Source organism: Molossus molossus, unplaced genomic scaffold, assembly GCF_014108415.1.
Source record: "Molossus molossus isolate mMolMol1 unplaced genomic scaffold, mMolMol1.p scaffold_m16_p_15, whole genome shotgun sequence".
Classification (NCBI taxonomy): Eukaryota; Metazoa; Chordata; class Mammalia; order Chiroptera; family Molossidae; genus Molossus; species Molossus molossus.
Genome location: NW_023425350.1, coordinates 48,357,639 through 48,374,286, shown reverse-complemented (window position 1 = coordinate 48,374,286; position 16,648 = coordinate 48,357,639). Strand labels below are relative to the sequence as shown.

General features: G+C 42.1%; 1 protein-coding gene across 3 annotated transcripts in view; it reads right to left on the bottom strand.

Moving 5' to 3' along the window:
- Positions 1–16,648, bottom strand: part of MEIS1 (Meis homeobox 1) — a 177,297-nt gene that overhangs the window by 99,597 nt on the left and 61,052 nt on the right. For all 3 annotated transcript variants that reach the window (XM_036263293.1, XM_036263291.1, XM_036263292.1), the window contains exon 8: positions 4,696–4,841. In XM_036263293.1, coding sequence (XP_036119186.1) covers positions 4,696–4,841 — 146 coding nt within the window. The remainder of the gene's footprint in view (positions 1–4,695; positions 4,842–16,648) is intronic.

Below are 16,648 nucleotides of genomic sequence, written 5' to 3'. Positions count from 1 at the left end.
CCTGGCCACTACCTGCGTAGGACTAATGGCAGCTGAAGGGATGCCAGCTGGTAAGACACAATAAGAAGATTCGTTGTTAAAACTGGCAAAGTATAGGGGTGAAGAACAGAGAGAAATAGAAATGGGAGAAAAGGAAGCCTACCTGCGTGCCTACCTATCTACCTTTTGATCTTTCGCTCACCTGGATCAACAGAATGGGTTATCTGGATCCTAATTAGAAGTACTTTTGCACTGTAATAATAATTCATAATGTTTAGAGAGCAGTTCTTCCAAAATTGCAAGCAGAGATATGACACTAAGCTGTCTCCAACAGATCTTATTACCAAAAGCAAAACCACTGAAACAACATCTGTCTCTTCTAGAGCATTCGATTCCCAATTCAATTCCATTTACTCCATCCTTAGAGTAGCGGACCCGCAGGGCACTTTTCATCTAATAGTGTTTCTATGGAAACTCCATTCACAACCTGGAAGATTCTACAACCTCTCACTCTTGGCTCTATCCACAATGAGAAGAAAGTCTTATAAATAAGAAACCCAGACATAAATTTGGCCACAGACACACACACAATTTTTTTCCCCCATGCTAGAAGTTCACAAAAAGAAACAAACAAACAAAACCAAACCAAATAGTGTATTTGACTTTGAAACAAAGTTTGTCTCTATAGAAGCCAGTGGGATCAACATCAGTGAAAGGACTAGGAATCCAAGAGATTCTAATGAAAATCAATTCACCTTCAGGATCCCCTCTGCTGGTCAGTGCCGACCAGAGAGTCACCCCTGGACTGTGGCTTCCCCCGAATCTGCTGGGATGCATTTTAACAACATTCACTCTTCTAACTTTCAGGATTCCTGGGACACACATCCGCTCCATTCAGGAAAATATGTCACTGCATATTTTAAATAAGAACCATATTAACCGCTTTTCTATTCAGATTATGTTTAAAACTGCAATCTCTTAGGGCAGGGAAACAAAAAGAAAAATAAATCCTTGATTTTTTACCTTAAACACTGTATTTACTCCTTCTCCTCATTTTCACTAGAGCACTATGTAGCAAAATAACCGCTAATATGCAAAACACGTCCAGCTTAAACCTTACAACACAGTAGGTTATATTTACAGTTGGAATAATGCCCTTACGAAGGAAAAATAAATCTCGGTGTGGCATGTGCCCCTGACCTGCCTGTCACTCCACAGTGACTCATGTGCCAATATTAAGTACTTTTTAATTGTTTGCAATAATTTGTCTTCAGGCAAATGCAAGCATTTCAGTTAATAAATGCTTTTATTTTCTTTCTCATTCTCTCTTAGTATCTAAATGTCAGTCCCTCTTTTCAATTCCAGGAAAAAGTTTCCTTTAAGAGAACTTCTCTAGTTATCAAAACTGGCAAATGCTCAGCTACGTAGTCTAAGCTGAAAATTTACATCAGTGAAATTTTCTTTAACCCCTAATCACTGAAGTTTAAAATCGGTTTCCTTTTTCTTTCACTGTTTTCATTTTGCACAAGTATGTCCAGTTGAGCATGCCAGAGACTGTGAGTTCAAGAATGGAGCTTACGTTCTCTCTCTGGAGCAGTAAAATGTGCTACTGATTAAATCTACCTGTGGATAACTGCAGAACGACACATTTTCCCTACGCAGCTGGGGTGCAAATCCAGAAAGGTTTTTTTTTCTTTCTTTTCTTTTCTTTTTTTTTTAATTCAAGGCCTATTCTACTGCTCTAACACACAACTGCTTGAAAGCCTTTTCAAAGGCAGATTTTTTTAAACTGAATAAGCTCAATGAAAAGATTGACCCATTTATTTGAAAAAGAAAAAAAAAATAGCAATTTGCTTTTAAAGAGGTGTGTGGGGTTTTATAATATGTCTTTGGCATTTAATAGATTAGTTTTTACAATTTGCTAATAAATTGTTACTGCTATTGTTTTAATTAGCCAGAGTTTCCACAACTCTTTTATACCTAGCAAGATTCAAGAAAGAATTTTCTACATAAATTGCATTAATCATCAAGCAAGAATGTGTTACATTTAAAATTTGTACACGGTCTTCCAAATGAATTGTGCATCCTTGGAGACCTCTCCGAACTTGAAATAAAGTTGCTAAAGGACTAGTAGTACTGAGATGTCAGTAGTTATTTAAATCTGGACAAATCACAACAAAACTCTCTCTACACTCTATAGGTTTTTCCACAGAACTTATTATGATCAGCTCCTGACTACAAATATTACCTAAGCACTCTGTGAATTCCTTCAAGAAGTATAACAAGACAAGGAGAAGGGTGTTCTTATAACTGGAGATCTATTTGCTCTTGTAACTACAGAAAAGCGAAGGGAATCTTTCTCATTGGGGAAAGGAAAGAGGGAGAACATTTAAATATATCTCCTAACTTTGCTTTTTAGATGATATTATGAGAGCATTTTCTTTTTAGAGACAATTATCAATATTTTTGTCCTGGCAGATGGCCGTGCAATGGGGCAGGAGGGTGTGGAATTATCCAACAAACCACAAGGCGATGTCCATGAGCGTTCATGGAGAGCCAGGGCTACATGGACAAATGAGTTCCCTCTCCCAGGTAGTGACACAGGCCAGCACACACCCAACACTGAGGGAAATCAGGCAGTTCACGAATAATTTCTGTTACAATCACCCCATTATCAGGGACCACTAAAAGCATTGCAATGCAGGTAAAATCATGCTAGCTGGTAAAAAGATTTTTAAAAAAGAAAAAGCTAATACAGTTCTCTGCAAGGTCCTTCACAAGGGTATAACCTAGGGAACCTGCTGAATGCATAAAAGAACTTGCTTCTCTCCTGATTCTATCTGAACCAATATTTGACTATATTTTATTCAGGGGCGCCTCAGGTGCAAATAAAGCCACAGCTCCTTTGCCGACTGAGATGGAAGTTGATGAAATCTATTCATTTTCTTCGTTAGTACAGGAAATAGAAATATTTTGGTTGTGACTTCAGGGTTGACCTGACTGTGTCCCCTCCCCCAACGCAGCGTCCAGATCAGGTTAGCTGGTCAGTGCAAGTGATGAAGTATCAGCATGGTTGCATCAGCACTACTGACCAACTATCACTTCTCATCTCCTGCTGATTGTAAGTGCCCCCTAGACCTTGGTCCTCCCTCTCCCGTTCAGTAGTGCCTGATAATCCTCAGCAGCAAACGTGCACAAGGCAGATCTCCAAGTACCCACATGCAGCAACAAGTGTCAGATAAGTAATGGCACCTAAGTCAGGGTTTAGGCAAACCCAATATGATGTTAAATCGGCCAAGCAATCTAAGTCTTCAGCTACCAGCATTCACCATCCCCTAAAGCGGATTCCAACACCGTCAGCACCGTCTGGTAACTGGAACATCATGGGAAGAAGTGAAGGATGGAAACCATTTTCTTAGTTACTCCTGCTGCTCTCAGCTTTGGTTTTATTCACGGATGCTGGGAACTCTGGATTAATTTATACCCTCAAGTGTTATTGGAGGCACAGCCTCTGTCCAGAGAAGCAGAACCAGCGTGGCCTCCGACATCCCCTGTTTGTCCCCCTGTATCAGAACAAATCACTGAGGACCATGGCTTTGAAAGTGGGCAAGGGTGTGAAGGTCAACAGGTCAGGACACGTTTGTGACAATGCAGAATTAACTTTGATGCTTAAGAAAAATGTGTGACTTCAAGCAAAGTAAACTGTGCTAACAATAGTAACATAAAAGCTTTGCTCCTGACAGTTTTGAAAAGGCCGAGATTCTTACTATTCATTCATCTTAGGCTAGGCTAGGCTACCACCAGTCTAACTTCATCCTTTGTCCCTCAGAGTGAGAGTCCCCCTGGGTCAACAATTTTGCTGATTTTTAAAATATTATTTTACTCATAAATTTTCATTTTGTCTTCTTCCTTAGATGTCATTAAATCAGTATGCACATACAAAAATATCCACCACAATATTATGACTATAAATATTTTGAACATGAAATTCATTCAGAACAATAACCAAACAAAACAAATCCCTCGGTGGCAGAAAGCCCCAAACCTCCAGTTTCTCACATCTCCCGGAGAATTCCTGCAGTGAAAACAGCAATACTCACACAGACAATATAAACTGTTACTCTGCTTGAAAAGTCACAAGGGACTACACAGGAAGAGCTGGCTCTCTATTGCTGTTTCCCTTTACAGTTCTAAATACAGGGACAACTTTCACTGTGTGGCTCTGAACCACAGGGGCGTTTTGGAACGGCAGCCAGTGCATTCGAACCACTTAAAAGCAAATTATGTGCACATCCTGCCATTGCAACAAGATCGGAATTTTTGTGGACCGTTCGTGATAAAGGTCCACCAAAGCAGTGGAAGAAATTAAGTCCTTCGCTGGGGTTTGTCTCACTTGCTTCAGAGTAGAAGCTGGTTCTAACGACTTCAGAGGCACAGCAGCAACATTGTTAACATACATTCTTAAAATCACAAGTGCACGTGGGCTCCTAAACCTCCGAAAGTTAACAACATTGCAATAGCAAACTTCAAATCAAGCTCCTCATTGGGGGTACGTATCTAGGAAATGAGTGGGGACACTTTTGTAAAAACTGTGGGAACACAGTAATGTATGAAATATTCCAGGTCCAGAGGGATCACTTTTCCCCCATTTTTTTTTTCTCTATCAAAACTGTTTGTCCATATTTAGTTTACATATGTCATTTAGATTCCACTTACTGTTAGATGCTGGAACAGCCACGCCCTCATGATATTTGTGGCTACTTTGGGAAAGATGCCACGCTTTTTGTGACGCTTTTTGTCCTTATCTGGATCATCATCGTCACCTGTGCTGGGGGAAGCTACACTGTTGTCCAAGCCATCACCTGCAAACATAGTGAATCAAATTTTGACTGATGCTACCTTGACATGCTTTATTCAAATAGAATGCCTTTGGATATAAACAAAACCGAAAGAGCAATATAAATGATTAATAGTATATTTGGTACTGTTTTTTTTATTTTTTTATTTTCCAAAACAAAGAGAAAGAACAAGGCCTAAGCTCAAAAGTGGTCAGGTCTAAGGGACTTCATCCAAAGAACAGTGCAAAAGGTCAAAGGGGATGGAGGGAAAAATTGAATCTCTCTGGTAGCTGTATTGCCATGGTAGTTATTCAAATGTGTGTAGCTGAGATATGTTAAGTGTAACTCCTTTTGGAGAGTTAAATATGCTGGCAGCCATTAGCAGAGTTCGGTCCTGCCTGGGTCTTCAAATCCCACATATAGTCAGCTTGTGGGAAGATGCATTTGAGAGATCAACTATTTCCTCAAGTGATCTATCTTAAGACTAAATTAGGCCATGAAAATGTAGGTGATCCATCATATAAGCAGTTTTGACATAGGTATGCTTCAAATAGAATATAATTTTTCTTGTCATAGAAAAAGAGCATCAAGTTAAGTAAGGGAAAAATTCCCAAATTATTTTTTAATTAAAAAACAGACTATTTAAATCAAATAAAGTGATGTTAAATTAACAGTCAATTGGAATTGTATTACCCTAATCATCCAGGCAGTTTCTAAAATTTCTTCTACATTTAAATTTTTCTTATTGAAAAGTCACCTGCTTGCATATGCCTGTATATGGGATCCTAGTTTCCTTTTTTTTTTTGGTAGAACATTCAAGCGCCTTCTACAAAATATTTTGCTCTATGACACAATATACTTTAAAATGTAATGTTTCTTTTGCAATGCTGTGTCTAATTAAAAAAAAAAAAAGTCAGCCCATACAAAATCACACTGTCCAAAATAAGTCATAAGGTACAAGTGAGAAGCAAGTACTTTGTGTTTTGGTGCAAAAGTCAAAGGAAAAACAACAGTGAACTAAACCCAGTACACTGAGAAGTGGCTTCAGACAGGCTTCTTCTCTACCTAGAGCCCTAGCTCTTGGTGGGAGCCACTGGCTTTTAGGAAGGGACAGGTTGCCCTGGGCCCAGAAAGAAGAGCTACAGCAGCAAGGCTTAGCAACGAGGTGACAAGTGTCCTCGAGGCCACACGCACTGGGTTATGTAAGTCACTGGAGAGCAGCCTGTGAGGCCCAAAGAACTGGGCACTTGGGTGAGACAAGTTTCCCAGGGACTGTATGTTGCTTTATGAATTTCCATATTCCTTATTTCTGTTAGCCTACATATACTACATACAAAAAGAATTCTCTATTTTAATTTCGGTCTAATCTACAGCAGTTATGTTACCATTAGTCATTAACCAGGCAGGAGACCCTCAGCCCACTCCCCAGATTGCCTTGACTTGTACTGAGTTTGTAAAACTTTGTTGGGTGAAGAACAGACTAATTTAAACACTTCTGCTATGACTGCAGCATAGGCTGCACATCCAAAAATGCTCGCAGAACTTTTCAGAGTTTACTTTTTAATTAATTTTAAACTGCATATATTTTATTGTACTTCAAATCCACATATTTCGGTTGACGTTCCCACAGAGTCATAGCTGTGTTCTCAGCAGAAAAGATCGTAAAGACCCACAGTGCCAAAGCCCTCGATGGGGAAAGCGCTTGTGTTCCTGTTGGGTGACTTGCCCAAGGTCACCCAGCCTGGGCTGGAGCTGGTGGATCTGTGCCGGGCGACATCCCCATCCCTAAATCAGTACTTCCATCCCACCCAACTCTCTATTTGCATAACCAAGTGTTTTATAAGGTGTCCCCTTGGATTTGCCTAACAAATTCTTTGTAAGTCCAGTATTTAAAGAGGCTTTTTATTCAGAGAAGCAATTCACCACATGAAATAACAATTCATTAAAGAAACATGAGCAAAGAAAACAACTCCACAGCATTTAATATTTCAATGGGCTAATCCACTTGCAGTATGCAAAAGGTAACCAAGGAAAAGGAGCATATTACCTGATCATTGATTAAAAATGAAAAGCTTCTAACCTAACGACACAGTTTTTCACCACCATGATCGTTTTCCACCTTTAAGAAAAAAAAAAAAAAAAAGAGCCTTTCTCTCCATCTCAAAACCCCCTCAGATTAATTTAGCAGGCAATGCCTAGTGCCTGCCTAGAAGAGAATTCATTGATAATTTATGGAAATATCTACTATAATCCAGCGGAGATGACTTTTTTCCAGCTTTGTGCATCAATAGATAATCAAGGCCTTAAAGCAGCCTTAGCTTCCCATTACCCCAGGCGAAAGAATTCCTGAAAGCGTGCCTTGAGGGCACCTGAATTATATACTCCATTAGGAGAGGAAGGCTTTCTGCATTCCATGTGTAACACTCACCAGAACCTTTCCTGTTTATTTCTGCTATATGAAAGCAGAAGCATTAGGAACAGAATTTTTTAAGTGAAGACTTATGTAGATACAATGGAGAAACCTTTCAAGCAGGAGCCAGATCACCCCCGTCAGTCCCTGCCAGTGACCTCTCCCGAATAAAAGGTTTCTATTACATCATTAGCTCAAGCCAAAAACAGCCTTGGCTTAATGCAGTTTGTTCTTCCTACTGTTTTTAGGCAAATACAGCTACTTTACTCCCATCTGGGAGGGAAATTACACTGCTGGGTTGTAATCTAAGACAAGATTTTCATTGGAAGCAAATGCTTTCAATCCAGTGTAAATACTGGTGCATGTTCAGAAAAGCCTAAAACAATAAACCCTGCTCCTTCCCGACACAAGTTAGGGAAATGGAGAGATGGGGAAGGAGAAGAGCATAATAAAACAGACTATTTTAAAAGCAAACACTTCCATAGATTTTAATAAATTGTTTAACCTCTTCCACTTTCTAAAATTGAAAATTGATCTCACAACGTCTCCACCTCAGAGGACGGTCTAAATGGTCAATTGTACCTTTAGCATATCCATTCACTCTGCAATTGGATACAGTCACCTCTCTGCGGTCTCTGGAGGATTTATTTCCTTTTTTTATTTTTAAGATCACTAAACAAACTTGGAGAACCGCCGGCCGACCACACGGCAGCAGGCAGCAGCTCTGAACATTTGTAAAATGTCAGCAGTGACTTCATTCCTGGAGCTGACTTCTCACTGCCGCCAAATGAAGGCAAACTGAAAAGGTGGAAATAATCATAAAAATGATGCTAGTCCATAAACAAGCTTACAGCCTCATTAGGATAGCAGTAGGCTCCAGTGGGTGATTTATGCTCGTTTTGCTGATGCTATGAGGAAATGCCATAGGGCGACTTTAGCCCATTGCTAATGGTTTCTGACAGCTTCTTAGCAACTAGTGCAAGCAACGTTGTGGCGTTTGCTAGTGACAGAAACCGAAAATGTCATATTATCTGCCCATGTGTCATGAAGTCCGTGTGGCAATTAACTAGCAGGCCAGTGGCTGAGGGGCCAGAGGCTCCTGGAAATGGCCTTTGGCTATGCCGAGGCAGCCGGGCTGAGCACACGCAGGCTGCTCGTATGCAACATTCTAATGCAGAAACCCCCTTCCGGGAGACTTCCAGGTTCTGATGAGACCGGGACACTCAATTCCTGTTTCTTCCCTCACTGAAGTGAAACTCGGGGCTCCTCTCTCTCTAGGCCCTGGTTCCAGCTGTTCTCAGAAGCCTCCAAAGAGATCTGCTTTGATATGAGTGTCTGAATGGCTCCTTAATTGGCAGTACCTGGTTCTGTGCTTTCCGGACTCTGGATTCAAAGGTGCGAGCTGTTTTTCAGCTCTCTCCCAAACGAGTCCGGGAGGATTGAAGATCACTGAAGCACACGCACCGCCTGTCAGATTGCTGGGAGCGGAGGAACTCTGTGCAGCGACAAGACACTATTTGAGAAACACCAGGCTTCTAACAAGCCGGGGGAGAATCTTGGCCATACTTTTCGGTTCCCGAGCTATCACCACCGTGCTCGATATGTCAAACTGTCAAGCCTTTCAGCGTGGGCCATTTGCCCTTTCAAATAATATTTAAGAATTGTTTTTACAAAATTTTATAGGCCATGGTCTAGTGAAAGAGGCCAACCAACAAAGAAAGGAATTTGTACTACAATTCGTCTACGGACAATTTCTTGTGAGACCTGGGCCTGTCCCTGCGGAGCAAGGCAGGTGACCTGTGGCAGCTCCCAGGCTGTCAGAGGGCTCAGATTTCAAACACGCTCAACTCAAACATCCCGAGTCGCCTATTTAAGCATGCCCGGGCATTTAGACGGTGCTATCTCCTGCCTTTCAAGGCAGGATAAAGCGGCATTTATCGTATTCAGGCCATTCAATGGGTCAGCCTGACCGTGTCAGCAGGGGCTCCTCTCGGGCAGGTCAAAGCCCAGCTCCCATTTTCTCTCCCTCCTGAGCACGGCCTCCAGGGCTGCCATTCCCCAAAACCCGCTCCAAGTGAGGCAAAAACAAACCCAAGAAAAGTGCCTGAGACTGACATCACCACAGACCAGCACTTCCCGTGCCGGTGGCCAGCCCGGGGACGTAAAACAGGGTGTCCCTCTTTATGCCACAGAGGCGAACGTCTAATGACGGATATGAACTTTCAACTGCCGGGGCAAACGAACGTGTAAGGGTGAGGACCCCCTTGTTTGCTGGAAGTCGAACTGGAAGCCACCCCAGCTTCAGGAACATTCCATTTACAATTTTGTACTGAGACTCTGATTCCAGGCCGTGTCCACTCCTTAACCTTTACTTTTCTCCTCCGCAAGCGTTTAGAAATATATAGCGTTTGTCCACAAAATGTACCTCGACGGAGAATCCCCGGCCATTTATAATCGTATCTTTCCTCTGACCAAGTTCTATTATGTCTTGAAAGTTGTCTACATGGTCCATTCAAAAGCACTCTATGGCTGAACAGCTCATGTTGAACGGTGGCTACATTGTCATCCAAGGTCGAGGGTTCCTTTTTTTCTCATCTGTTTTCTCCGTACTACGTCTACATGAGGGAACGTGGTGTATCACCTCTTGAGTTGTGTTTGGAACAGGCCTGCCTTTCCAGTGGCCGGTGGTGCGAACACCCCATTGGGATGGGGAGCTCAGGTTTCCTTGGTAGGGGAGCATTCTGGGTGTGCCAGGTTGTCAGGAAAACTGTTAAAAACGACCCCAAGCCCACTTCTCCATATCATGGCTGTGTCTACTCAGCCAGGAGTCAGATGGGATGATGTTTCTGTGTTATGTGAAGAGGATAAAGGGTCAGAAGAATAACAGACAACCCTTTCTCAGGAACCAGTGAGACTACTTCAGAGGTTTTAAGGAGGTGTTTTGTCTTCATTTAGAATGCCTAACAGCTGCCAGATGATGTTTCTAAAACACATATGTGATCATCTAACCCTGGTACTTAAAATCCTTCTGTGGCTACCCTCTGTCTTCAAGATAAAGGTCGCACTTTCCAGCCTGGCACACAAGGTCTTTTATGATCTCTCTCCTGGTGTGTTTCGGCCTGTCTGCTCCCAAGGGGGCATGTGCACCAGCACACACCGCCCACCCTGCCCTGAGCCCACCCAGCGATCTCAAGGTCCCACTTTCTCACACCTCTTTGCATTTCCCCGTGCTACTCCCTTTCCCTGTAGCATCCTTCCCGGCGAACTCCTTGGTGACCTTTTAGGTTTAGCTCAACTGCCATCTCTCATAAGAAGCATTTGCTGGACTCTGGCTGTTTAGGAACCCTCCTCCTCAGTCCTGAGCAATTTTTCTTCTCTCGACATTCCTCCAACACACACCACCCCATACTACAACTGTTGATTTCTGTATATGATTATAGGATATCCCATCGGACTTGATTATAGGATATGTGAAAGCAGAGAATGGGTCATACTCCTCTCTAAGATTCTCTAACCCTAGGGTTACCCCAGTTTACAGGGTACAACCTTGTCAATTGCTTATTAAATAAATGAGTAAATGCATTTATTTTCCACTGCATGGAGAAAACCATAGTTTCGATTTCCAGTTGTTACTTTTTTTTTGGTTACATACCTAAATTAAACTCTTGAAAAACATTCACCAATGTAATTCAATAAACTATAAGGAAACAATCAAAATGCCTTTCTCTGAAGATGGGTAGTTTCTTTGGAATCTTTAAGCTCATCTTGGCCAAAAGATAAACCGAGTTCAGCATCAATGTTCTTTATGACGTGTGCCATGGCCCTTCAGAAATACACCCCTGCTTCCTGAAATTATAACTTAAAACTATCGACCTAACTAAAACTTCTTGCTATTGCTCATTTTTCCTGAGCTTCACTTTAAAAGATAAAGCAAAAGTTATGTGTTTTCTTCTGCCTTTTTTCCCAGGGAATTAATTATACAACGCCCCCCTTTTTTTTTGTTTTGTTTTGCTTTTGGTATGTGCCCCTAGCGGGAACCGAACACAGGACTCTCTGGTCCGCAGGCTGACGCTCCAACTGCTGAGCCAAACCGGCCAGGGCCTATGATGCCCCTTTACCTATCTCCCAGTTTTACCTAAAGGAAGAAACAACTGTCTGTAAGTAGACAATCTGACCTTGAGCTCAGACTCCAGACTCACACATTCTAAAAATGGTGCTAAATAAAAAACTCTAGAACTCTGGCTTTTCCTTGGTTTTGCCAAGTCATTATATCCATTTTCTCCACAGCATCCCTCCACACCTGCCTGAGCATTATTTTCAGCAGCAGGTTACCTGAGGACCTCAGCACCTGATACTATGGTACAGACTGTCATGCCATAGACCTAGGGGCACGTCAGGAAGGATTTTGCAAGATCAATGGAAACAAGACAACCCCTAAGTCTTATTACAGATTTCAAGAGAAACACAGAAGCCTACATACAGCTCTAGATCCACAGCCAATATACAGATTCGTAATAGTCTAAATCCAGTGGCTAACTTCTGAGTTTAACTTTAATTCGGGTTCTGTGCACTCAGCCTCCCCTTTGCATCTCTTCTCATCCTTCGTGTTGAAGAGTTCCTTGTTCTTAGTGCAAAGTGCTTCTCAGTTGATTAAAAACAACAAAAACAAAGGAAAGCATATTCTCATATACTTTATTGTCCCACCCTTGGCTTTCCTGAAGATTTTGAGGTGGTTCCTTTGGAAACCATGAGAAGGAGTTGGACGCTGGCACCTGCCATGGCAGCGCTAAGTTCCAGACAGGGCCCCACGGACGCTCATTCTACAGACAGACCAATGGCTCTGATGGAAAAGATGGACATGCGAAGAGTGGGGGAGATTAAGAATAAGCTAGCATTAAATAAACATCTTACTGGAACTTAATAAAACGAAATGACTAAACATGCTTCCTAAGGCTGGCTTCACAGAGGTTTGCCACAAGGCTTTTCCTTTCTAGTTGAATTTAGGTTTGTTAACTGGTGACAAATATTTGTTAATAGTTAACCACTGAGGAATGAGCTCACAACCTTACTGTGCCCTTTGGTGGACCCCTGACATCAGGGACACTCAAGGGAAGAAAGGAAGAGTCAGAGCCTGGGGGAAGGAGAGCTCTCTCCGAACACACTGCCCCTTTTTCTAAAGAGTAGAATATAGCGTTTAGCATTTAAAAATGAGTCCCGACAGATAGTACATGTAACCATCTTTTGCATAAATACTCACCCTTCTCATTCAGTTGTTCATTTAACAAAAATGTACTGAATTCCTACTACGTCCCAAACATTAGACCAACCATTAGGGACACAAATGGTGAATGAAAGCAGAAAATGCCCCTGTTTCTATGGAGCTTTCCAGTTAGAAGGCAGAGATGTTAAGCCAAATCATCACAGCAATAAATGTAAAACTGCACTCAGTCAAAAAGAAATACGAATCTATGAGAGTGTGAAACAAAGGAAATTGACTTAGGCAGGAGCGATCGGGAGCAGAAATGGAAAGGGTGCAGAAACGATGACGGGGTACAGTGGGCATCCTGGAGGGGCAGAGGGCAAAGGAAGCATGGCAGGTTATAGGAACAGCATGTGCAAAGGCTCTGAGTGTCTGCGGGACCTGACACAACCTGGAAAACAGGACAAGATGAGGCTGGAGAGTAAAAGGAGCAAGACCATATTGGGCCATGGGGGCCACGGTCAGGATTCGGGTGTTGGTCCCCAGGATTCTAAGAATTGTGACCTATAAAGGGGTTTCTGGGCATCATCAGTGGCCTCTCCACTGAGTGCCCTCATAATACATACATTTTTCCAAAGAAAGCCTCATTCCTCAGTGTCTCTTTCTAGTTCAACCTAATACATCCCCCAATTCCAAACTCAGATTGGAAAATGAGGGACAATGGAAAAGCAACTGGCTAGATCCCAATTTAGGCAGAGATTACATTCTGAATTCATATTTAAGTAGGTTTCTTGGACATTAGAACCTATTTTCACATAGAAACAAGTTATGCATGGTGTTAGATCCAAGGCTTGCTCGTCAAAGTCAATGTAATTCATCAAACAAAAGAAGCTCCAGCTGACATCTGAGCCCAGGGTGCAGGAAGGCGAGAAAGTGTCAGAATAAGAAGGAAGATAGGTTTCTTTTCATATTTTGGTGCATAGAGTCAGCCTAGGAAAACATTAAAATATATGTAATAGCTTTAGTACCTCCTTTCTGTATCTCTCTTAGACTGCAGAGTTCACCTCCTGGAGTTTGAGTACCCCACTGCCTTGCAGAGGCACCTGGCCTCCCACCGGGGTACCCTCACCCGGACCTATTCTTTTCCTGCTCTGAATTCACACTCATCTCCCTGCAAACAAAATATCCCGCCTTTCAGGCTCCTTGATGGAAGCCAGACTTCAGGTAGAAAGCAATCTGAAAGAACTAATTCAGACGAGGCATGAATAACTGATGCCTCCTCCCCACCTTCCCAGAAGTGCTGACATTTCTAAAAAGAAGATCTGTTAACACAAATGAATCTTTACATAGCAGAATTTCAGGTAGAGTCATAAGTAAAAGTAGGTTTAAAAAATACAGCTTGTGTCGGGAAAGATTTTTTTTTTTTTTTAATCAACAGATGCCAGGCTTTTGGAAGAGCCCAATGTCAGTTTCCAAACTTATCATTACATCCGGCCATGCCCACCCTAGGTCACCCCTGTTCATCCCTGCCTACATCTGGGAAGCCACGTGCTTCTGAACATCCCAAGGTTTCTGCACGGAAATGACGGTGACAGTGATGGGTGCTGTGGGCGTAACGCAGAGGAGGAGCAAGAGATCCAGGTTGAACATCTGTGTGTATGTGGGTCATTCACACGGCTGGGATGTTTATAACTCCGGGAATGCCAGCCTGTTGAAATACATTTGGAATAACTTCTGTACTATAAATAACACGTTCCATTACGCTTCTACCACTTCATGACTCTTCACTGTCAACACAAATAATGCGTAAAATATAACCAGGTGAAAAATAGGAAAAGAACCCAGCTAAATGAGACCAAGAATGAAACTATTTATTGGATTTTAAAAAACTTTTGTTCTTTATTGATTTTAGAGACAGAGAGGAAGGGAGAGGGAAAGAGAGATAGAAACAGCAATGAGAGAGAACATCGACTGGCTGCCTCCGGCATGCCCCCACTGGGGGTTGTGCCCACAACCTGGGCATGTGCCCTGACTGGGAATCAAACCGGCGACCTCTTGGAGCATGGGTTGATGATCAACCACTGAGCTACAATGGCCGGGCTATTTACTGGACTTTTATAGAAAAAAAAAAATCTGTCAAAATTTTAATGTGCAGCTGATGGGATTAAAGGAAGGAACTGGACTTTCTACACTCATGGAAAATACGAATTATACATCAGAATCCATCAGCATTCCTATTTATTGTTGACTTTAGGGTTATTTTATGTAAGTGTTCATACAAGGAGAGTGCCGTGGACAGACACAGCACATATACCAAGAAATCGGATAAATTCTCCAAGTATTTTTTTTTTTTCCTGAATCATTGTACTTTGTTCTTTTGAGATAGGAATACCCTTTTCGAGTAATTCAATCTGACTTTTTGACTTGGATTCCCCTCGGGGGAACAACAGCACAGTAGTTGCCTACACACAGAGGACACACAGCAATGATAAATAGGAAAGAAGAAAGAAAAAAAACACAGATTTTACTCATTTTTCATCCATTCAGCATTTTTTTTTTTTTTACAACTAAACACCATGGAAAATCCCTACGAAAACAGCATAACTTCTTCATGAAGTCTGAGAAACGTCAGGATGTGAGTGCCCTCCACGACAGGGCTCAAACCTGGATTCGTACGCTCAGTAAAACAAAATGGAAATCCCCCAACCACTGAGATAAAAATGGAAGAAAATATACATGTCATTGTAAAGGTAAAACACTGCAAAGCCATAAACTTGTGTTTCGAATCAGTGTCTCAGAGAGCACTTTAGGAACCAGCATTTTGCCTATTTTTAAATGTTCTTGTAGTAATGCATGATGAGTTCTGTGCTTGAGATAGTCTTCCCCAAATATATAAATCATATATTAATAAATGATCACAAAGTTTTATGCAAGCAGGAAAATAAATGTTTTTGTGAGTAAAAAAAAGAAAAAAGCCACATATGGGACATTACAGACACACGCGCACACACACACACTCAAACACACATTTACTTATTTATTTTTGATATTTTCAAAAGTGTCATAAATTATTTTTAAACTTCTAAAGACTCTGTGTGTGAGTACATATAGGATACATGTATGTATACACATACATACACTTTTACACAGACAGGATAACATTTATTGATCAAAGAGGTCACATCTTCAACAAACTCAGTGATATGCTATACACTAGAAAAGCGGGATTGCGAGCAGTTCCCAGCTTGAGCCACACAGAGGATCACGTGGCAGCTGTTCCAAATCCTGATGCCTACAATGGACCCAAGACCAATTAAATTAGTGTTTTGGAGGGTGAGAGCCCAGCATCAGCAAGTTCTGAAGTTCCATGATGATGAAAAGGTACAGCCACATTGGAGAACCGCTGGATTAGAGTCACAGACGACATGTGGCAAAGTTCCTGTAGTTTCTACAGAGACACGATCATAAGCCCCTTAATCAGAGATTTGTTGTGTTGATTTTAGAGGCAGGTTTCAAAAGTTTACTCATCTGGTTTCCTGCCTGAGTATTTGTAGGCTGAGATCTTCATGAAAGTATAAGATGATAAAAAGGCAAAAAGTAAGAAACTAAGAAGAGTAGCACACTAGGGCCCTTAGCGTGGGGGACAACATCCTACCTGTGCTCAAGAGGCTGCGTAAAGAAGAAAATACAGAGCACGGTGCCATCACTCATGTATCTACTGACTTTAAGTTACTTTTTAAAAGTTCATTATAATCAGATATGATAGAGTGTATGTGTAGTCTAGAAACACTTTCATTAAAAATGCCCCCCAATTTTTAAATATTTATAAAAGTTGTATTCTGTTCATCTGGACCACATCATTCTTGAATGACACCAAATAAACCAGAATAGTGTGTGTACATTCTGTAGAAACTCTTTCCACGTGTTTGCCCTCATTTCCTGACCTGTGTGGCTGGATGGAGCAGGGCCTTCCCGAGGAGCCCTGGGGTTGGTTGAATCGGGGGCACCCAGTGATTCTGCCTCTCCCTGCCTCCCGGGCTCTTCTCCCCAGGCACTCCAGGGCTGCCTCCCCACCTTTTACTGCTGCCTTTCTCTTCTTCCCTCAGTCCACAGCAGGGGTGTGCAGGATGGGGGACTAGACAGCTGAAGGGGGAGCACGGTGGGCGAGAGGGTGGGCATGGGGAAGGGAAGAATCCTGGGTGCGAAAGGAGCTGGAGCGAG